Source organism: Monodelphis domestica, chromosome 1, assembly GCF_027887165.1.
Source record: "Monodelphis domestica isolate mMonDom1 chromosome 1, mMonDom1.pri, whole genome shotgun sequence".
NCBI classification, from domain to species: domain Eukaryota; kingdom Metazoa; phylum Chordata; class Mammalia; order Didelphimorphia; family Didelphidae; genus Monodelphis; species Monodelphis domestica.
The window spans coordinates 736,363,771-736,386,367 of record NC_077227.1 but is presented as its reverse complement, the minus strand read 5'-3'; the positions used below and the strand labels follow the sequence as shown (position 1 = coordinate 736,386,367).

Sequence of the window (22,597 nt, the reverse complement as noted above, 5' to 3'; positions counted from 1 at the left end):
ACGGGAAACCTGCCCTGCCCACCACCCCGCTCCACCAAGTCCTCCCTGAGGGCACCTACCCCCACTGACGTGAGGCCTTGTCAGCTCCGAGGGACCGTACTAAGGAGCGACAGACTCAGCCATTGGCCAGGGCTACCTCCTGCCTCCACCAGCCCCCTCTCCTAGAGACGGACGCCCCATTCCTGTGGCGCCATCTTGTATTCAGACAACGCCAGCCTCTAGTTCACTGTGCCAGCCTAAGGGTAGCCAAAGACCTTCAGCTCCCAGAATAATAATGCCACGCATTTATAAGGCACCTACTATGTGCCAGCCTAAGGGTAGCCAAAGACCTTCAGCTCCCAGAATAATAATGCCACGCATTTATAAGGCACCTACTATGTGCCAGCCTAAGGGTAGCCATAGACCTTCAGCTCCCAGAATAATAACGCCATGCATTCATAAAGCACCTACTATGTGCCAGGCATTGGGCTAAGCCTTTTACAGAGACTCTCTTTCGAGATGGGTCGGTCAGGAGGAGTCACGGAGCACAGAGTCAGGAAGACTCATCCTCCTGTTCAAATCTGGCTTCAAACATTTGCGAGCTATGGGACTCTGGACAGATCTCTTCACTCTGCCTCAGTTTCTTCATCTGTCAAACGAACCGGAGGAGAACATGGCCGACCACTCCACTATCTTTTCCAAGAAACCCCCAAATGGAGTCGAGCTGGAAAAAGACCCAGACTCGACGACGGGTTCTCGAACCATTAAAGCGCCACTGTGGCCCCCATTTCATGGGCGAGGAAAGCTCCGCCGAGCCTTGTTTCCCCAGCACCCAGCACCGTGCCTGGCACGTAGGAGGCGTCTCCCGACGAGGGGCAGAGGGCAGGGGCTGCCCACTCACCAGAAGGGTCTTCTGCAGCACCAAAGAAACAGCGAGAGATGGGAGGACGTTAGGCCGCTCTGACCTGTCCCCGAGACGACAAAGCACCACGGGGAGCTACTGCATGCCCCGGACACTACGGCATGCAGACACAAACATGCGTGTGTCATGTGTACATGCAAACATGCCAACACGCAGAAATGCCCATCCCGCGCCCAGGGAACATGGGCCAAGGAGCCGTCTACACATGCAGGGACAGGGCAGCGAGGCGGGCCAACGGGGGCCCGTCACCGGACTCTCTCAGCCAGCGGCCCAGGCCTCACAGCGAGCGGGGGCACTTTCTGTAGCGTGAATCGAGCGTGTCTGAACACGTGTGTAAATGCTTTGGATAATGCAGATGTGCCTAGGCTCCCCCAATGGGATGTCTGCTTTTCCTTCCATCTCTTGCATCCCCCATGCCTTGCACATAGTAGGCTTGTTAAATTCAATGTACGTTGAATCAAACTAAATTCTTTTTTTTAACCCTTATCTTCGGTCTTAGAATGAATATCAAGTCTGGGCTTGGAGCCAGAACAGCCGGAAGAGCCAGGTAAGGAGAATTAGGTGACTTGCCCAGGATCACACAGCTAGGAAATGTCTGAGGCTAGATTGGAACCCAGAACCTTCCATCTCTCAGTCCACTGAACCACCAGCTGCCCCCAGGATGGTACATTAAAGTTGCTCTTGGGACCGTGCAGGCCACCTAATCCAGCCCTGTGGGGCCACTCACTCTCCTGGACCCTCCATCCCTCCACCTCCCTCGTCACGCTCTCTTCTCTCGGGCCGCCCTCCCCGGCAGATGGACTTTCTAAGGCCAAGAAGGCAAAGCGAGTTCCCCAAGGTCACTGGGCTAGCCGGGACCAGGCCCTGAGGCTCCGGAGCGGGAGCTCCTCCCATTCTGCCCCCATCCCAGGGGGGTCCTCCACATCCTCTGGGGCAAAGCCGCTGCCACGGCCCGAGGACGTGCGGACCCCGGCCAAGGACGCCGCCGGACCGCGGCCGAGGACGCCGCCAGACCCCGGCCTGAGGACGTGTGGACCCCGGCCAAGGACGCCGCCGGACCGCGGCCCGAGGACGCCGCCGGACCGCGGCCCGAGGACGCCGCCGGACCGCGGCCCGAGGACGCCGCCGGACCGCGGCCCGAGGACGCCGCCGGACCCCGGCCGAGGACGCCGCCGGACCGCGGCCCGAGGACGCCGCCGGACCCCGGCCGAGGACGCTGCCGGACCACTCCTCCCTCCCGCTTCCTGGAAGTCCTCGCGCACACGGTCGCCTCCTCCGTCTGCCTTCCGCGGGAGCTGGAAAGAGCCGCCCTCCGGCCAAGGCCTTGGGTGACCACCGAGCGCTCCCAGGGGAGGACGGAGAAAAGCGGAGCCACGCGGCCGTCGCCCGAGAACCTGGGGACTCTGTTGGTCTGTTTACGAGTCTGGAGAGCCCCGAGATGGCCTTTGGTCACTGGAGGAGGGAAGGGAGAGGGGACGCGGCCCACACGTGCCAGCTGGCTCCTGGCGCCGGCTGCCAGGGGGATCCCCTTCCGCGGGCCCACTCCTGAAGGCTTAAGAAGAGCCGCGCTGCGGCTGCACGGCGGCCGGGGGTCTCCTCCAGAGCGGCGCTGAGCGTCCCCGCAGGGCAGCGTCAGGACAGGGGGCCGGGGTCCCCTCGGGGCCGGGATGGGTGGCAGGGGAGGACGGAAGGCTCCAGACCTCCCCTGGAGGAGGCCGGCTTCTCCCCTCGGGGTCTGGGGCTCCTGCCAGGCAGCAGCGCGCCCTGAGCTCTCCCCGTGGGGCGGGCGGGGGAGGGGCCCCGGAGACCACAGGAATGTGGGGGGCGCCCGGAGCCGCTCTGGCCTCCGACAGCCGGGATCCGATGTCGGCGCGGACTGCAGCTCCTCGGAGCAGCAGGACCGTAACGTAGGCGCCCGCATCGCTCCAAACGGCTCACAGACCCGCCTCGGGTTGCTTTCCCCGCCCGCCCCGCTCCTCTCTGATGGAGGCTCTGGATGGGGCACGGATGAGTCACCGAGGCCCGGGCCCTGGCCAGGCCGAGCCGGCCGCCGCCTGGGAAAGGCTTCGGTGGGTGGCTGCGGCCAAGCAGAGGCTGGAAGGGGCCTGCTGTGATGGGCAGACCAGCATCGCCTGGATGGCCAGCGGGCCAGAGGCAGGGTGGCAGAGAGCAGAGGGCAAGCCCCGGGGGCGGGAAGGAATGGGTGCGAATTCTACCTCCCCCTCCTGACCAGGACAGCCTTCCCCTCGCCGCCTCAGAGTCTCAATTGCTGATGTGCATCCTGGGAAGGGATTTCCACCCTGGGGCTCCCTTTCACGGATGCAGTCCCAAGTCTAGACTGAGAAGGGCCGAGCACGGAAATCCCTGGTTCTCTTCAGGGCGGCGTCTCATCCTCGAAGGGGACTCTGAAGTCACAAAGCCTTTCCTTCCGGCCCCAGGCCGGCTTTTCTGGGGCCAGCCAAGTGGCTAAAGAGCCAGGACGAGAAAGGGGAGGTCCTGGGTTCAAATCTAGCCTCTGACACTTTCTGGCTGTGTGACCCTGGGCAAGTCCCTTATCCCCGCGGCTTCCCAGTGTTGACTCTAAGATGGAAGGTAAGAATTGTAAAGACCAAGTGGGAGCTCCCGGAGGCTGGAGACGACTCTTAGGCCCATTTCCTACATCCCCTTTTCAGCTGTGCTTCCTGTAACCACGAGAAAGGTCCCCGGAACAGGGTGTGGCCGGTCCCAGCCCCCATACCAGCCTCCTGCCATCCGGGTGAGAGCCCAGGGAAGGAATACAGGGGGCGGAGAGCGGGAAAGGGGGAGAGGAAGAGGGGACAAGCTGCGCCGGCCCGTGCCCAAGGGGCCCCATCTCTCCAAGCTGAACCCCAAGTGTACCCCCATAGCGCACAGGGGCGCCCACCCCGAAGCCGACGACAGACGCCTCAGAGGTGAGCAGAGGAGGAAATGTGGGAGATGCTGGGGAAGTTGGCGAGGCTGGCTCGGGACGAGGCCCGTAAGAACTGCCCCTTCTGAGAAGTCCTTCCAGACAGGGGGCCGCCTCTGCGGCCCGAGGCCCTCCCCGGCCCGCTGCTCCCCTGCTGGTCCTCATTAATGGGCTTCTGGAGAGTGAGAGCACCAAACGGGGCCTCAGAAAACCGCAGGCTGGAACCCCTGCCCTGACAACTCAGGTGAGGCCCTCGGGGAGTCCTTCGTTTTACAGACAGGTAAACTGAGGCCGAGAGAGGCCCAGGGCCACATAAGGGCTCATAAGGGCCCAGCGCCGGTCCTTCTGCCCCTTCCATGGAAGCCTGTGACTGTTTCCGGACCTGAGGACTCTCACTGCCCGTCGCTCCTCGGGTCATTCTGAGCGGGAACAGGAAAGGCTCTAAAGATGGCAGCTCTACAGGACCACCATCTTTGCGGCCGACATGTTCCAGGACGCGATCGCCGTCTTTATTACTTAATGATCTCATCGTTGATATGAGTATTATGATGTGGCCCATCTTGGGATGGCTTCTTCTCCCTAGCCTGGGGGATCCCCACGAGAAGGGGCCCCCTACCCCATCAGACGGGGAGCTCCCCAGTGGTTGGGGTCCTGTCCCTCCCTCCAACAAGCTGACTGCCCCGGGGCTCCATCAGGGAGACGTGGCTGCCGGCCAAAGGAGACTGTGCAGAGGCATTCTACCCAACCCCCGAGAATCCCTCAGCGCACATCCAGCCGCCATGCTCGCCAAGGGCCCCCGAGGACGGCCACACAGCGCAGCACCCTTTCTGTCCTCCTCCATCCCCCATCCCACGTTCTGATGGTCTTCTGGCTCCAACACTTGCTGGAATGTCTTGGGGGACCCACAGATTGTCCGGGCTGGAAAGGACTTTGGGGTTATCTAATCCATCTCCGTCCTCCCTCCATGGAAACGCAGAATGTGAGAGCTAGAAGGGACTTGAACAGCCTCTGGTGCAATCCTCCCCCAGGCTAACCCTCTCACTTCATAGATTGGCTGAGATCCTCCAGAGAGCGAGTGCCAGTGCTGGGATTTGAACCCAGGTCTTCTGATTCCTCTCACTGTCTCACGTATCTAAGCCTCAACTTCCTCGTCTGTGAAAGTTGGATACTGACGTTTGTGTGGCCCCTCTCCTGGGGTGGTTGCTAAGGAATCATTCATACATTATTACATTAGTAGAAGGAAAATTTCTCGAGAGCAAAGATGGTTCCATCTTTTATCCTGGCATTTCCAACACCCGGCCCAGTGCCTGGCACATAGTAGGGCTTGGCAAATGTTGGCTGAATCTCTGGATGGGTCCTAGCTGGGCCCTGAGAACTCTCAAGGTACCTTGGCTCAGCGGTGAGAGCCAACCATCCAGGGACATCCACTGGGGGGGCACCACAGAACGGACTCTGAAATGCCTCAGGGGGGGCCCCAGTTCTGGACCTCTTTCATGGGCTGAGCCCTTCCTACCAACGTACACAGAACTAAGGGCTGCGTGAGCTCCCCTGGACCTCTGGGGCCGCCATCCCATTTCCCCCACCACCGCCGCCACCACCACCACCAAAAAAGGGTGAACAATACCTACATGGAGACCCGGAGAAGAAGACGCCGTGTTAATGGGGGCTGAGCCAATCATACCGTCTGCAAGCTACAAATTAAACAGGGAAGTTAGTGAAGAGTCAGGAAGCCGTGCCTGGGGACGAGAGCAACCCTGGAGAAAGCAGGCTCGCCTGCACTCCCTTCCTCCCCAAGAGGCATCCTCGGGCTGCCCAGGCGCACTCCCCACTTGAGGATCCAGCCTGGCTCACTGGGCAGCGCGGCTGGCCCCAAGGGAGATTCACATGTGCCTTCCCCATGAGAATGGATGCGCCCGGAGGACAGGGGCTGCTTGGGCCCCGCGCAGAGTGCCTGGATGTCTGATTAATTTGAATGGAAGAAAGGAAAGGAGAAATAAGCCTCATCCTCACCACAAGCCCGGGAGGTTGGCACTATTATTATCCCCATTTTAAAGATGAGGAAACTGAGGCAGATGGAGGCTGTGACTTGCCCAAGGTCACCCCCCTCCATCCCTGGGAGGTAACCCCGTTGCCTAGCCCTCTCCTCTCTTCTGCCTCGTACTGACCCCAAGAGGGAAGCTCTCCTAGAACCACAGCCGTGAAGCTCCTCCCAACCCTCCCACGTTACGGACGAAGGAGTGGAGGCCGGACGCAGGGCCGTGTCCGAGAGGGAGGAAGGGTCAGAGGCACGCGGGGCCCGGCTGGCCATCTCTGGGGGCCAGAGCCAAGGCAGACCTGAGGGCTTGGCCCTTCCGGAGGTGACCACAGAGTCAGGGCTGCCCAGGCGGCTCCGCCCTGGCCCAGCCTCCTCCCTCGCCAGGCTCAGAGCAAGCCTTGGGCCCCGGCGGCATCTCGTCCCGCTTTTCTTTTTTAAGGAAGGCCAGAGACAGGCGGAGAAGCCGGCCACCGGGAAATGGAAAGGAAGGGAAGAAATAGAAATAAACACAGGCTGACAGAGGCCCAGTCCGGCCTCCGAAATTACACGTTCCCATTTGGGATCCAGGAAGGGCCCGGGCGAGGGGCCGCCCCGGGAGAGACACCTCGGCCCCCCGGGCAGGAGCAGCCTCGCCCCCCCCCCCAGGGAAGCTCCCTGCGGGCAAGAGCTGCTCCCAGGCTGGCCTCCCAAAGCCAGAGCCCGGCACCCAGGAGGTCCCGGTCCTGCCTTCTCCCACCAGGTGTCTCCCGCTCAGCGGAGAGGCAGCGCGTTCCCCGCCCCCTCCCCATCCTTCTCCTCCTGCTGCCCCCCTCCGCGGGGCCTGCACAAACCCCTGGGCTGCAGCTCGGCCAGCTCCGTCTGGGCGTGTGGAGGGGATCTGGTGGCGCCAGCGGGGACAGGGGCGCGGCCACGGCTAGCCGGGCTGCGAGGCGGAGGGCCAGGCTCTTGCCAGGACCTTCTAGGAGCCCCACCCGGGGCCTGCGGGGCTTGTGCTAATAGGCCTTAATGAAGAGCAGGCCCGGGGCAGGGGGGGGGGGCCCGCCAGGCACAGCACTGGAGAACGGCCCACTCTCGGGGAGACCGCCTGAGGCTCAGAGAGGTCCACGGCTCCGGAGAGGGCCGTCTCTGCGTGGCACGTCTGGCTGGGTTTCTGGTGGGGGTGGGGGGGTGTACACTGTCGTCTTCATCTTCTCCATCATGACAAGAGAGCACAGTTCTAGAGCGGCAGGGACTTCAGAAGCCAGGATCAGCCCCATCCCTTCATTTGACACGCAGGGAAACTGAGGCACAGAGCTTTCATGACTCTCCCAAGGTCACGCACTAGATCTTGGATCTAGACCTGGGAGAAGTCTTAGAAAGCAGGGTCTGACGCCTTCACTTAACAGATGAAAAAATGCAGTCCAACTAGGAATGATCTGCTCGAGGGCATGCAGGTCATGTCAAAGGTGAGATTTGAACCCCTGTCCTCTGGCTCCAGAATCAGTGCTTTTTCTACTATGCCAGGCTGCAAGAGCCAGGGACACATTTCATGGTCTGGAACTCCCACTCAGACACATGCAAATACTAAACGGTTCTCATATTCTCTCTCTCTCTCTCTCTCTCTCTCTCTCTCTCTCTCTCTCTCTCTCTCTCTCTCTCTCTCTCTCTCTCTCCCCTCTCTCTCTCTCCCTCTCTCCCTCCCTCCCTTCCCTCCTTCCCTCTCTTTCTCCCTCTCCCTCCTTCCCTTCCCCTTCTCTCTCTGTTTCTCTCTGTCTCTTTCCCTCCCTCCCTCAATCTCTCTCTACCTCCCTTCCTCCCTCCCTCCCTCAATCTCTCTCCCTCCCTTTCTCTCTCCCTCTCTCAATCTCTCTCTCCCTCCCTTTCTCTCTCCCTCTCTCTCTCTCTCTCTCTTTCTCTCTCTCTCTCCCTCTCTCAATCTCTATCCCCCTCCCTTTCTCTCTCTCTCTCTCTCTCTCTCTCTCTCTCTCTCTCCCTCTCTCAATCTCTCTCCCCCTCCCTTTCTCTCTCTCTCTCTCAATCTCTCCCTCTCTCTCTCCCTCCCTCCCTCTCTTTCCCCCTCTCCCTCCTTCCCTTCCCCTTCTCTCTCTGTTTCTCTCTGTCTCTTTCCCTCCCTCCCTCCCTCCCTCTCTCAATCTCTCTCCCCCCCTCTCTCTCCCCCTCCCTTTCTCTCTCCCTCTCTCTCTCTCTCATTTTCTCTCTCTCCGTTCCCTCCCTCCCTCTCTCTCTCCCTCTCTCCCTCTCTCTCTCTCTCTCTCTCTCTCCTCTCTCTCTCTCTCTCCTCTCCCTCTCCCTCTCCCTCTCCCTCTCCCTCTCCCTCTCCCTCTCCCTCTCCCTCTCCCTCTCCCTCTCCCTCTCCCTCTCCCTCTCCCTCTCTCCCTCCCTCTCTCTCTCTCTCCTCTCTCTCTCTCTCTCTCTCTCTCTCTCTCTCCCTCTCTCTCTCTCTCTCTCTCCCTCTCCCTCTCTCTCTCCCTCCCTCCCTCTCTTTCTCCCTCTCCCTCCTTCCCTTCCCCTTCTCTCTCTGTTTCTCTCTGTCTCTTTCCCTCCCTCCCTCCCTCTCTCTCTCCCCCTCCCTTTCTCTCTCCCTCCTTCTCTTTCTCCTCTTTCTCTCTCTCCCTCTCTCTCTCTCATTCTCTCTCTCCCTTCCCTCCTTCCCTCTCTTTCTCCTCTTTCTCTCTCTCTCTTCTCCTTCTCTCCGTCTATCTCTGTCTCCCTCTCCTCAAGCACGCTAATCCCACCCCACATCCTCCTTTCAAGGATTACCTTGTGAGCTATGCAGGCAAACAAGCTGTGATAAACAGAGGACAGGGAAATGGTCCTGAGGCGTGCTTGCCATTCCCAGGGTCAGAAGGACGCCTGTGGCCCTTGAGGAGACAGGCCTCGTCTCCCTCCTCCCCTGCCTTCAGGGAGGGAGAATCCCATACAGACAAGCTGAGGGTGGAGGAAGAAGTTGCGGAGGGAACGGTGAAGCTGGGCTAAGGCGCCAGTCACACGAGGCAAGGCTTCTCTCTGGAGATTTCACCACCAAGCATTGACCCTCTTCTGCAGGTACTGGTGACCCGAGTGTCCACAGGTCCTTGACACAAAGATGGAACCCACCCAAGAGCGTCCGGGGAAATCAGAAAATCCATGTGGGTGCTCTGTGTTAAAGTCAATGTTGACTGGCCACTCGAGAATAACCAGCACAGCTCCCAAGCTCTTGTGGACTGGCACGGGCCGTCATCTAGGAAGCTGGGAGGCTCAGGTTGACATTACCCCCCTAAATGGGATGGGGTAGCCTCTGGCTTGACTACACGCCAATATGAAGCATACTGAGGATTGGAGGCAGCTGGGTGTCTTAGGGGATGGAGAGCCAGGCCTAGAGACCCTGGGTAAGTCACTTAATCCCCATTGCTTGCTAGCCTTTACCACTCTTCTGCCTTGGAACCAGCACACACACAGTATTCACTCTAAGCTGAAAAATAAGGGTTTTTTAGAGTGAATTGACTTGCCCAAGTAGTGAGGGATAGGTCAAAATTTGAACCCAGATCCATTCACTCCAAACCCAGTGTTCTTTCCTCCAAACAATGCTGTCTCCCCAGGGTGCAGGTGCAATGCTGACCTTGGCAATGATCCTTGGGAACCTTCTCCGTAGCTAACACTGGCACCTTCCATTAAACGTTCTCCAACCATTCCAGCCCACAGTGAGATCTCCCTCTTTCCGGAAAGATCTAGATCAGGAAATACTTCATGGCGCCTGGGATGCCCTTCCCTTGTTTCCATCCACTGCCTTGGCACAGCCTGGACACTGAACAGGTCCCAAGAAGTCCACATTTGGTTGGTTGATAGATTGAGAGGAGAGTTACGGTCCGGATCAATTGTCCTCTTCTATAACGCGGCTAGTCAGGATCCAGAAAGACCCAGAAAGATCCGGACTCCCACCTGGCATGTCTCTGAGACAAAGACTCTGATGATGGGGTAGATGGTAGCAATTGTGGGCACAGAGCCGGGGATGATGATAGTAGGGGACATAGAGCAACAGCAATGGTGGTGATGCAGTGATGTGCAGTCGTGGTTAGGTGATGGGGTGGATGGCAACCGTGATGGCGGTGATGACAATGGACGGAGTAGGCTTTCAATTATTTGAACTGAATAACAGAGGGGCAGCTCAGTGGATAGAGAACCTGACCTAGAGACAGAAGGTCCTGGGTTCAAATCTGGCCTCAGGTACTTCCTGGCTGTGTAACCCTGGACAAGTCACTTAATCACCATTGCCTAGCCCTCACCACCCTTCTACCTTGGAACCAATACTTAGAATTGATTCTAAGACAGAAATTAAGGGTTTTAAGCGTAATATAATAATTATAATAAAATGAATAATGAATAACACATTGAGTAATCATAATGAAAGGGATAATAAATAATAACACACTGAGTAATCATAATGAAAGGGATAATAAATAACAATAAATTGAGGAATAAGTAATAATAAATTAAATAATAGAGATGATGCTATTATCCAAACACTGCGCTGGGTATCAGGGATAGAAACAGGGATGGGATTCATGGCGTCACTAGTAGGGGAACTGCCAGTGGGGGAAACGCCATTTACCAACGCAGGCATAACACGGTCTTAGAGTTGTGTAAACTTCGCGCTGAGACGTGAAGCTCAGCATCACAAAGCCAGTATGTGTCAGAAGCAGGAATTGAATACAGGTCTTCCTGGTTTTGAGGTCGGCTCTCTGGCTGCTACCACGGGCTGTATAATCAAAATGAAAGCCAATCCCTGCCCTCAAGGAATTCTGCCACTGTGACAGCCACAGAAATATAAGGTACACGCAAAGTCTTGGTGCTTTAGTGCCTTAAAACTGTGTCGAGAATTTGGGACCATCCTGTACACATGATATTTTGAAAAAGGAGAGAGCTGCAACCACCAAAATGATCAAGGAAGGCTTCCTGTAGGAGGTGAGGCCTGATCAGAGCCTTGGGAGTGGTCATGGAATGCCAAGAGGTACAGGGTGGGAAGGGAGGGCATTATAGGAGACAGTGTCAGTCGTGGCGATTGTGCTCACAGTGAGGGTGGCCTTGATTAATCATCCTAAGAAGGTTTTCACTCATGGGTTTTTGATGGTTTTTAGTTGAATTGGTTGTGGTGATTTGGATGATGATGGTTTTGATAGAGACAGGTGATGATGAGGATAACATGGCGAAGCCAACAGTGGTACCAAAAGGGGTGTCAGCCAGTCCTCCCCGGGGCCCTGAGGGGGATCCATTTGTCCTTTGTGTCATATTCGAGGCCTTGGGCCAGAAACACATTTGCCCTCTCTATTCCCAGTCAGTCCCCTCCATATCACATCCCATGGCAAAATGGTGGCACCCTACCTCCATGTGGGAAACTAGGGCTGGGTTTGAGTGAGAGGAGAGAGAAATGGATGCCATCCTCACTGTTCCTGTCTCCATCTCTACCCTATGTAGTCATGAAGTGGGCCAGGGAAGCCAGGGGAATTGAGATGCACACATATCCCCACCCACCCCTTCCCCAGGCCAAAAACCTCACCCCAGACCAAGGCTTCCAGCTACTTTTGGCCCAGAGATTTGGAAAAGGAGCAAAATGACCTGGCTGGACTTTCTCAGCTGCCCTGTGTCAGAGAGAACAGGGACGTCAAGGGAAGTCAGGAAGGAGGAGGGATGGAGAGGAGAGACCAGACAGGCCTGAGCAACCCACACCCTAAGCAATCATAGGATCATGGGTTGGCTTACAGAGCTGGACAGATCCTGCCACCTAGTACATCCTCCTCATTTCACAGATGAGGAAATGAAGGTCGTTGGGAAAGAGAAGTGGTTTTTCCAAAATCACACATGGAAATGCCAGAGCTCGGAGATGACATCAGGTCCTTTGACTCTGAGTTCATTAGTTCCCTGCATCAAATCCCCAGCCCATGAATGAATGAATGAATGAATGAATGAATGAATGAATGAATGAATGAATGAATGAATGAATGAATGAATGAATGAATGAAAAGCATTTACTAAGCACTCAAAGGTTGCCAAACACCGAGTTTATGTGGAGGAGATATACATCTATAAATGCCCTCAAGGAGCTTACACTGGGGGCAATAACTAACATAGAAAAGTAGCAGCCAGGAAAGAGAGAGAGAATCTGGAAATCACAAAGATGGCGGGTGAGTGAAATAATAAGGTTGTCCATTTTTTTTTCCAGAAACTCAGCTCAAATTCCACTTTCTGGAGGAAATCTTTCCTAGTCTCTCTTGAGATTATCTCTCATCTACACTGTGTACGTCTCATATACACATAGTTGTTTCCACTGTTATACTGTGCTCTTCTTGAAGACAGTGGCCATGGTTTTACTTTTCTTTACATCCCCAACAATAAGCACAGTACCTGGCCTATAATGGACGCGTAATTAGTGGATGTTGACTGAATTCTTAGAGAAAAAATGTGGAAAAGGTAGAGAGGGGAAGAAAAGTCACAGGTGAAGATGAAATGGCATGGACCAACCTATTATCAAGTCCATACTACCATCGCCTCTGGAAAAGAAATGGGCAACATCATTTCACTCATTTGCCATCTTTGTGGTTTCCTAGAGTCTCTCTCTTTTGCCTGGCTGCTACTTTCTATGTTAGTTATTGCCCCCAGTGTAAGCTTCTGCTATAAAGACAGACAGACAGATGGACGGACGGAGGGACAGACAGTTGGATAGATGGACAGATAGATAGATAGATAGATAGATAGATAGATAGATAGATAGATAGATAGATAGATAGATAGATGAATGGTGGATGGAGATAGGTAGATAGATAGGCAGATAGATTAGATAGATAGATAGATAGATAGATAGATAGATAGATAGATAGATAGATGGATGGATGGATGGATAGAAGGATAGATAGATAGATAGATAGATAGATAGATAGATAGATAGATAGATAGATAGATAGATAGATGGAAGGATGGATGGATAGATAGATAGATAGATAGATAGATAGATAGATAGATAGATAGATAGATAGATAGATGGATGGATGGATGGATATAGATATAGAAATAGATCCACCACTTAGCACAGTGTTTGGCACATTTGAGTGCTCAGTAAATACCTTCATTCATTCATTCATTCATTCATGGTTATGCAGAACCAAGGTATCTCCCAGGAAGAGTCTCTAGTGGGAATAGCAGTGAGGCCACGAATTGTCAAAAGTGAGCTTTGGAAGATCCTCACTGATTGGAATGAGGAAACTAAGGAAATGTTCCTAGACCACTTGAGGTGAGTCTCCTCTTTTGTCCCGTCTGGTTGACAAAACTCATCATCTGTCAAACCAAAGGACCCTCTGAGCACAGAACAGTCAGTGAAGAGGTATTAAGTGCTTCCTACAGGCAAGTACTGGGCTAAGTCCCAGTTTGACAACCCAACAGTGTCAAACCCACAATGGCAGCCCAATATTCAACAAGTCTTGTGGGTCGAGCAGCAGAGGAAAAGACTCAAAATTGTCAAGGAATCACTTCTTCCGGGGGTGGCGTTCCCAGGGAGAATGAAGGGTTGCTTGGGAAATGAAAAGGAAGGGAGGGTATTCAGGCCTCTTGAGGCAGTGGAGGTCTGGAGCTGGGCAAACCAAGCAAACAACACATTCCTAGCAGCTCCCTGTCTCAAAGACAGCATAACAGTAACTACAAAGATAACATTAATGGTGCTTTAAGAATGGCTAAGGGTTTCTCCTATGTTCTCATCCTGTCTGTCTCTTCATAACTCTATTTGGATTTTCTTGGCAAAAGACCCGGAGTTGTTCGCCATTTCCTTCTTCATTTCATTTGACGGATGAGGAAACTGAGTCAAACAGAGGCTAAATGCCTCATCCAGGGTCACACTGCTAGTGCCTGAGGCCAGATCTGAACTCTGGTCTGCCTGACTCCACTTCTAGAATGTGCCCACTGAGTCACCTAGCTGCCGATATTTTAGGCTGAGATATTCCTGTCTCCTCCCTCCATTGCTCTTCTAGCTTTCCGTCATGGAAGGGAGGCCCAGTCAGTCTGCCAGCCACTCAGGAGCTCCAGACTACCCCAGTGGCAATTAAGGAAAGGCACCGCCACTCCCTACACCCAACCCACTCCCCAGGGTGGGAGGCTGGGTCACTTGTGTCAGAAAGGGGTGGAGACAGGAATTGGAGAAGTGCCCAGGGTCCTCTGCGCCTGACCCTTTGTCTCCAGTGATGCTCTGTTACCTCGAGCCAGGAGGACCCAAAATAGCCCTGCCTGAGGCTGGTCCTGGGGATATTTTCAGGGTGATGCATACTGAGAGAAAAATCCTACTGGGCAGAGCTCACACTAGGACAGAAGCCCAGGCTGGGGAGCCGGGGATCTTAGCTTTACTGCTAGAAGGGACATTTAGTCCAACAACTTCATTTTAAATAAGTGAAAACTGAGGCCAGAGGAAGAGGGAGAGAAGATTTAGCAAGCTGGAAAATTAGAGTAGATTTTCCCAGATGCTTCAGGTGGACATGTTAATGACAGCCCTCTAAGTTTTGCCGCGCTCCCTTTAGATGTTATCTTGCCTGAGCCTGGCAGAAGGTGTTTTACCCCCATTTTGCAGAGGAGTAAACTGAGGCTTGGAGAGATGGAGTCACTCCTCCACAGTCACACAGGTAGTAAGGGGCAGATGCAGGATTACAGTCCTGACTCCAGCAGCCTTGGCATGGCAGAAGTCTGTCTGGGCAGCTGCCAACTTGAACAGCTGCCCTCTCTTCACTGTAACTCAGGGTACTTCCTTTGCCCATTATATTGAGAGCAGGAAGCCCGGAGAGACGGCAGCACACACGGTCAGACACCAGCATCAGACCAGTCTGAAATTCCCAAGGGCCTTCCCAGTCCTGGGATGGCGAGAGAACAGAAAGCACACCCTCCTTGGCGGAGAAGCAGAGCCTGCGAGCGGCCGGGCACCAGGGCACGAGACGGCTGGAGCATCTGCGCAACAGTTCAGGGTGGGGAGGTGCCCCATTTGGCTGGAATGTAGAGTGAGTGATATAAAATAAAGCTGGGTCGTTAGGCGGGAGCCAGAGCGAGGAAGGACGTAAATGCCAGGCCGAGGGATTTCTATTTTGTTCAAGATCGGTGCCTTGGGAAGATTTATTTTGGCAGCTGAGCAGAGGATGGGTTGGAGACACTGGAGGCAGGGAGCCCAATTAGGAAACGGCCACAGTCAGGAGGGCCAGGATGAGGGAGATGGTGTGTGGGTGGAGACAAGAGGGCAGACGGGAGAGATGATGGGGAAGGAGAACTGGAAAGACGTGGCAGTACCTTGGATCTCGGGCGACTGTGGGAAGGATTTCCCTGTCTGCCTCTCCAATTCTCCCAGAGCTTTTCATTTACAGGCACGAAACTGAGCTCCCCTTCAGCAGCGACCTTCCCAGCTTCAGTGAATGAAAAGCGGGGAGCCTCTATTCTGCCATTTAATCGACTGGCTTCTCCTTCCTAGACTCCCCTGCCCGATGGTGAACAATTACTGCCTCCTGTTCCTCTAATCCCTGTGACTCAGAGTCAGTGCCTCCACGCTATTGGATGCACACCGTCTGTACACAGACTAAAGCAAAGGTAAAGCCATTTTAGGAGAGGAAAAGTATTCATGGTTTGGAGGGAAGCAAGGACAGCTTCCCAGAGAAGATGGCGCTTGGTCTGAATCTGGAAGGAAGATAAGGATTCTGATGGGAGGAGATGAAGAGAGAGTACAATCCAGGCATAGGGCACAAACCTGTACAAATGCCCAGAGGTGGGAGACGACACCAAAATTAAGAAGTAGGGTCCCTTCTATCACTCAAGGCCCGATCTCTTGATTTACCCACATTGTGTCTGCCGAATGTTTCCAATTCTATCTGCACATCTCTACTCTACCGAAATGAAATGAAAAAGCTCTACCGAAGAAAGGCTCTGACTGTGTGCCCCAGTTTTCCAGCCCACCCCCCACTCTACCAAGTAAGATGAGCCTCAAACAAGTCTGTGCAAGTAGCAACAAATTAGTGCTGTCAGTCAGCCGGGCCCCTGACAACAGGGAAACGAAGCTGTGAGAAAACACATACGTGCACACATACCAGCAGATGCAGACCTGATGGGTAGAGAACCTAAGCATGTGCTCACACCCAAAGCTAGGCTCATTACAATTAATTGCCACCAGAGGCGGCTGCCAAATGGGCTTGGGAAGGGGAAGCGTGGAAGTGTAAGGAAGTAAAAGCTTGGAGAAACATAGCTGAGGGGGACACGTCTCCCATCCCACCCTGAAGGGAGCTGGCTTCACCTGTAAGAACCTGCAGCAGAGACACCCCCCACGCTGGTGATCTGACTGGCTGTTTGCCTCCACTTGGACAGTCAACAGGAGGTTCCTCATGTCCATCGGGGACCCCAAATTGTTTTGTTCAGTTATGGGGGGGCGGCACGTCTCCCTCAACACCTGTCCAGTAGATTCTGGCTCCGGGAAATGCAAGATACATACATAATACATATACGTAGATAGAGAAGGTATTTGTATATGTATATGTGTGTACATGAGTGTATATATATATATATATATATATCTTTATATTTATATATATATATGTGCATGTCTATATTGGATTGGGAAAGCTTGGTGGGGTCCATCCACCTTAGTCTGCATCCTTGAACAACAGGAGGAACTAGGGAAGTGCCTCCAATTGGAGAATCCAGGACAGTTCTCGGGAGAAGGGGGTTCCCCGGCTTCCTTTAAGTCTCAGCTAAAGTCTCGTCTTCTGTAAAAACCCTTCCTCCTGTCTTCTTCATCTCTGAGCCTTCCTCTGCCATGATTCCCTCCAGCCTGTCCTGTCTGTGCCTTGTTTGTGCATCCTCATTTGGGATGCTGTCCTCCCGTCAGTCTACGAGTTCCTTAAAAGCAGAGATTGTTGGGGAGAGGAGGTTGGCCTTCCTTTGTATACCCGGGACACAGTCTGGGTCAGAGGAAGCACTAAATGAAAGCTTCTTGGCTTGGCCCCATGCCAGGCTAAGAAGGCTCTTGTCAGGCAGTAAGGCTCGAGGGAACACCCTGTCTCCTCTCTGGCCCATGGGAGAAAAGGCTGTCGTATTCGGGGCTCCCAGCACTGGCCCCTTCTGGATTTTAAGTGACGATGTCTGACTCTAAAGGATGACCCTCGGCAGTAAATGCTTCCCACCTCACTTCTCCTCACAGGTCAGGCTTTCTCTAGTTCCACACTCTTCCTGCTTTTCCACAATGTGGAAGCAGACTATCCTCCCCAAATCCATGTCTCCAAAAGAAAACAGGGGGTAGAGCTCAGAGGGCATTCCCGAGGGGTCATCAATGTCTACTGGGCCAAATCCTGCCCATTCGTCCATGCCCCAGACCCGGCTTCTCCAAGAAGCCTTCCCAGAGTGCTCCAGCCTACCAAATCGTGGGGGGGGGGGGGGGGGGGGGAGGGAATCTGTCTTGTGTGTCTTTCTGTCTCTGTCTCTCTTTCTCTCTCCTGAATTCTAGTTTCATCCACAAGCTAGCATTTAATCATTGTGTTTTGCTGAGAGGGATTTCAGAGATGATCTAAACCAATCTTGCAGATGGAGAAACTGAGGCCCAAGAACATCGAGTGTTTGCCAAGGGTCTCGGTGGTAATTAGAGGCAGAGCTGACATTTGAACCCAGGCCTCCGTATCCCCTTCTGTAAGATGAGGGGACTGGACTGGATGACCTCTGAGGTCCCTGCCATCCCCATGCATCAGCCTTTCTCCTCGTCCATGTTTCTGTCATGACCAGCCACGATTCCAGAAGACCAGGGATAATGCTGAGTGCCGACCACCTCCCGGGTGACAGGGGATGGCCGAAAGGTGGCCGACGGGGGCCATCTTGGCTGGCTGGCACGGCCATGGCGGGACTCTGCGTGGCTGTCCCGAGCAGTTTAAGCTTTTCTGCCAGTGGAGAGAGAGCAGACTAGACAAAAGCTGATAGCCCAGGCTCGTTAGGGTGTGCAATGAGCGTCCCTCCATGGGCGCCAGGCAACGTTAGACCTATGTGAAAAATACGCTCATTGGTTCCAGCCCAATGGAAATAAGCAACGGAAATTCAAATCATGTGACCCCTTCTCAGGCATTCCTTGTCTGTACTCCTCCAGGCCTCATGGTAAGTGTTTGTTCATTGAAAACTAAAGGAGCCATTCTTCAGGTTCGGCGTGAGCCTTTGGGGGCCCAATCTCTAGACGGGCGAGGCCGCCCCCCACCGCCAGCCTCACTCTGCGCCCTCTCTCCTAGGGCCAGAATTAAGACAAGGTGTCGGAAAGCCCTGCGCTCTAGGCAGCCAGGGGGCATTTGGGGGTGCCCGCGTCCTCTGCCCGGCTGACAGGCTGCCCCTTCGGAAGAGATGCGGGACAGAGACGAGCTGTCCAGAAGGGCGGCAGCTCCAAGGGTGGCGCATCTGCTCCGGCTTCCACGGCATCGAGGTGCCTGCCTCAGTCCCCCACTCTGGGCTCCGGCACGGCCCCCAAGGCAGAGGGAGGGGGGCTGCGGTCACAGCTCCCCCCTCCCCACCCCAGACCCACATACAGCTCTGGGCGGCCAGGGTGGGGGGCAGATCTGGGGAACAGATGGGATCCCAGCCCCCTGGGGGAGGGACGTAGAGGTCTGCATTAAGCACGGACTTGGTGCTTCTTTCCTACTAACAAGAATCAGGGGGGGAACAAGGAGATCAGAGAGAGGAACAGAGCTGGGCAGGGACTTGGGAAGGGACAGAAATGATGTGTGCCGAGTGTGGGTCTGCCTATGGGGGCTGCTCAAAGTCTACACAGAGCAAGAAGCCAGAAGACCCGCGTTCTAGCCCCAAGCCTGCCACTGACCCACCATGCAGACTCTTCAGGAAAAGGGGGATAGGATGACCCGAGCTGCCTCCTCCTGAAGGATACTGAGAGGAACAGAAAGCGATGGGGAGAAAAGATCTGGGGTAAACTGAGTCAGGAAAGACGGAGCAGCCTGAGAAAACCAACCTCCAACAATTCCTCTGTCAGACTCGGTTCCCTCTCCTGCACCACGAAGAGGCTACCGGCATTACGATCTTGGACTCCAATCTGCTTAGCCGCCCCCTCCCCCACAGGTGCCCTACGACAAAGGAGTAAAGGAGGACCACTGGGTCTAAGAAGCCCGGGAAACTCGGGAAGGGAGCGGAAGCAGGAGACTGGACAACGCTTGATACAAGAACTGAAAATCTGCAAGGACTGTGAAAAGCCGAAGCACCCCAGGCAACAGAATGGCCACGCAGGGCTCCAACGGGCCAACGATGAAAGCCACGGCCTACGATGAAAGCCACGGCCGAGCTCGGGAGCCCCTCCAGGGCAGCCATTGTCCTTTGTTTTTCTTTGTATCTCTCCCAGGACTTAATACGGTATCTTAATTTAGTAAGACATTATTTAATTAATTAGTACATAATAAGAACTTTACACATTTTTACGGAGTGTGTGGGGTTCTCAGGGAGGGGCAGTATCTCTGGTATGGAGGGCTTGTCGTGCCCTCCTAGGGCAGCTCTCCAGCCACTGACCCCCACCTGACACCCCAGCTCTCACGTGTGGCTCCCAGTAGCTGCTAGCATGCAGCAGCGGCCACACCCCAGGCAAACCTTGTGAGGGTAGCCATCGGGTCGTAGACCCCTGGTGAAGGCTTTGCTCACCCAGCATGTGAAGACTGCTTCGGCCGAACAGACGGAAGAAACCAACAAGAAGAGAAACCAACAAGAAGGTTCAACGGCTGAGAGGGCGACGCAGCAAAGCACTGTGGAGTGCTCAGGGTGTGATGGAGCACAAAGGACAACACGGCCATCCAATGCAGCTGAGGAAGTCTCCAGGTGTAACAACTTTGTGCCCCTGGACCCAGGCTTCCAACGCCGAGAGAAGGGGACTGTCTCTCCACTCAAATCTCCTTCACGCACAAGTGTCTGTGCACAAAATCGTCCTCCTCGGTCATGAGAGACGACTACTACACGCTTTTACTGGCACATAGTAGGTGCTCATTCATGCTCCTTGTGATGGATCCCATCTCCAGCGGGTCCCACATCTCCAAGAGGCTGCTCCCCTCGGTCACCCTCTTCACTGGGCAGATCATCCCTCCCCTCTCAGCCTCAGTGTCCTCAGCTGTCCTCATCTACCCCATGACTCTCCAACGGGATGCTGCATGTAGAAAGCATGGCAAGACTTAGCGCGAGACGGGCAGCAGACGTGACTATTACTTTCCTCTGGACTTGTGGTTTCGTTCATGGAGAGAATGCCCAGTAAGGACCGTCCCTCCATCCATGAAGGACGCCAGCTGCCCTCCGTCTTGGAGAGGCGCTCCAGCCCCGGGGAAATTATACAGAGCTTTGTGCGGTCACACAGCTGGGTCAGAGGTAGATCCTGAACGCGTCTCCCCGATCTTAAAGCTGACCCTCTCCCTTATGCCAAACTGCCGGTAGCCTCATCCTTCTCGTCATCGAGGCGGCCTGCCGGGCTTCCTGGCAAATGAGTGCTGACCCCCCCAGTGCCTTGGCTCCTTCCTCTGTAAATGGACGATCAGCGCCACGCTGCCGAGGACGTGGCGCTCCACTGAGAGGACGCTGGCCCGGGGCTTCCCACGCTATAGACCGGGGGCGGGGCGGGCCTTGTCTGTGGTCCCTGCACGGTCCAGACCCTTCCTTGATTTGGCCCGTGCCCCCCCCCACTCCCCTGCTTTGCCTCCTTCCTCTCTGGCGGCAACTCCCCGGGCTCCCCTCAGCCTTCTTCTCCCTGCGCTCTCCATCAGCGCCCTGGGGCAACATCACCCTGGAGAGGCAGCCGCCCGGCCTGTGGGCCTCCCCGAGCCGGAACCCCAGAGCGCCAGCGGCCTCCCAGGCACCTCCAACAGGACGCAGAACCCCCCACACCCAGCCGGTCTGCAGCCGGCTCCAAAGCCTCCCCGGAAGTGCCGCCGCCTTCCCCCGGGCCGCCATCCCCGCCCCGCCCCCACGCCAGGCCCCGGCCCGGCTGTCCTTGTCCTGTGTGCCACGCCGGGGTCTCCCCAGCGCACCCCCTCCGCAGCCTTCTGAGGGAGCCCGGCCCCATCTTCCCTCCAGCCTCCCCCCCCCCCCCCCCCCCCCCCCCCCCCCGCTCTGAGGCGGGCCTAGAACGTGCTCCGCCTCCTCCCGGCCTTAGAGAATCCTCTCTTTAAAAGGCGCCATCTTCTACTTGAGCCTTCCCACCTCGTGTGTGTCTGGTTCTGTCTGCGTGTTGTGTGTGCGTGTTGCGTGTCTGCGTGTTGCGTGTCTGCGTGTTGTGTGTGCATGTTATGTCTGTGTGTTATGTGTGCGTGTTATGTGTGTGGGTGTTACGTGTCTGCATGTTACGTGTCTGCATGCTGTATGTCTGTGTTGTGTCTACATGCTATGTGTCTGCATGCCGTGTGTCCGCGTGCTATATGTCTACATGTCTGTTCTTGTATGTCTCTACGAACTGGATGAGCCAATGTGCAAATCAAGTCCAAACCTCGCACTACGCGCTCTCCTAGGTATTTGCAGTCTCCCCCGTTAGAAGGGAAGCTCGGGCGAGGAGGGCGCTTCGTTCCCGGCATCCCTGGCGCCTGGCACACAGTAGGCGCTTTCAAGGGGAATCCCCGGGGAGTGCGGGCCCGCCGGTCCTGCCTCCTCTCTGGCCTCGCGGGAGCCGTGGGCTCAGGGACGATCCCAGGCCAGGCACCTCCCCCACGCCCCTAAGGGAGGCTCCGGGGGCACCCCAGGGGGCCCTGGGAGCGGTCACTGGCTCCCACAGCTCCCCGGAGGGGCCGAGGCCAGGCGGGCTCCAGACGAGGAGCCCCCCAAGGGCAGGACCTGCACCAGCCGTCCAGCAGACGCCCACAGAGGGCCCCTGAAACGCGTGGGATGCTCTGAGTGTTAGAAATCGCGTGGGATGCGGGGCCTCACCCAACAGAGCAGAGCCAAAGAGACGCGGCCGCAGCCCTACCTGGACGGGGAGGAGGGGCTCCTTGTCGTCGATGTCGATGAGCACCTCGTCGCGGGGGCTCAGGAAGCTGACGTCATCTGTTGGGGCAGGAGGGGGAGGGCGGCCGTCAGAGGGTCCCGCCCCCCAGGAGGCGGAGCACCGGCCCAGAGAGGGGGCTCTGAGGGCACCACTGGGGCGCCCCCCCCCCCCCCCCCCCCGCTGGTGCTCCTGCCCGGCTCCTCCTCCCCGCGCGCCTCCTTCCACGCCGCTTCCCCTGCTTCTTGGGGCTCCTCCCCAGGTGGCCTTCCCAGAGGCTCCTGTGCCCGAGCGGGCGCTCGCAGAGCCCTCTCTGGGCGGGCTCGCAGCCTTCCATGGGCCTGAACGTCCCGAGCGCCGGGGCAGGGCCACCCTTGGGGGCCCTGGAAGCCAGGCCCAACTGGATGGTGACGTCTGTGGAAGACGGGGCGCCCCCAGCCCCCAAAGGCCGGACCCCCCCATCCCCTCGGGGATGTCCAGCGCAGCTGAGCCCTCCGTACCGGGGCCCTCGTCGGGCGAGGGGCTCTCCGACGCATACGGGTCACACAGGAACTGCTCCAGGGCGTGGATCGTGCACTGGCCCACCACGGGCCGCCGTCCAAACTGGCGGTTGTCAATGACCTTGAGGACGATGGGGGGGCAGTAGAGCTCCTCCCGGGGCAGCCGCTGCGAGGGCCGAGAGGGAGAGGTGAGCCCGGACGGTGGCGCCCCCCTCGGGGGACCCCACAGCTCTGGGCAGTCGCCTCTGTTCACGGCAAGGCACGAGGCCCAGAC

The 22,597-nt window shown here is 56.1% G+C and overlaps 1 protein-coding gene across 16 annotated transcripts in view; it reads right to left on the bottom strand.

Moving 5' to 3' along the window:
• Window positions 1–22,597, bottom strand: part of DYSF (dysferlin) — a 279,243-nt gene that overhangs the window by 63,004 nt on the left and 193,642 nt on the right. For 10 of the 16 annotated variants that reach the window (XM_056814043.1, XM_056814045.1, XM_056814046.1 and 7 more), the window contains one exon: window positions 5,456–5,518. The exons of 1 other annotated variant lie outside the window; for it this stretch is intronic. In XM_056814043.1, coding sequence (XP_056670021.1) covers window positions 5,456–5,518 — 63 coding nt within the window. Of the gene's footprint in view, window positions 1–5,455; window positions 5,519–21,808; window positions 21,886–22,323; window positions 22,490–22,597 lie in introns of all 16 variants that reach the window. 5 more of the 16 variants (XM_056814056.1, XM_056814057.1, XM_056814058.1 and 2 more) reach the window with 3 other exon arrangements.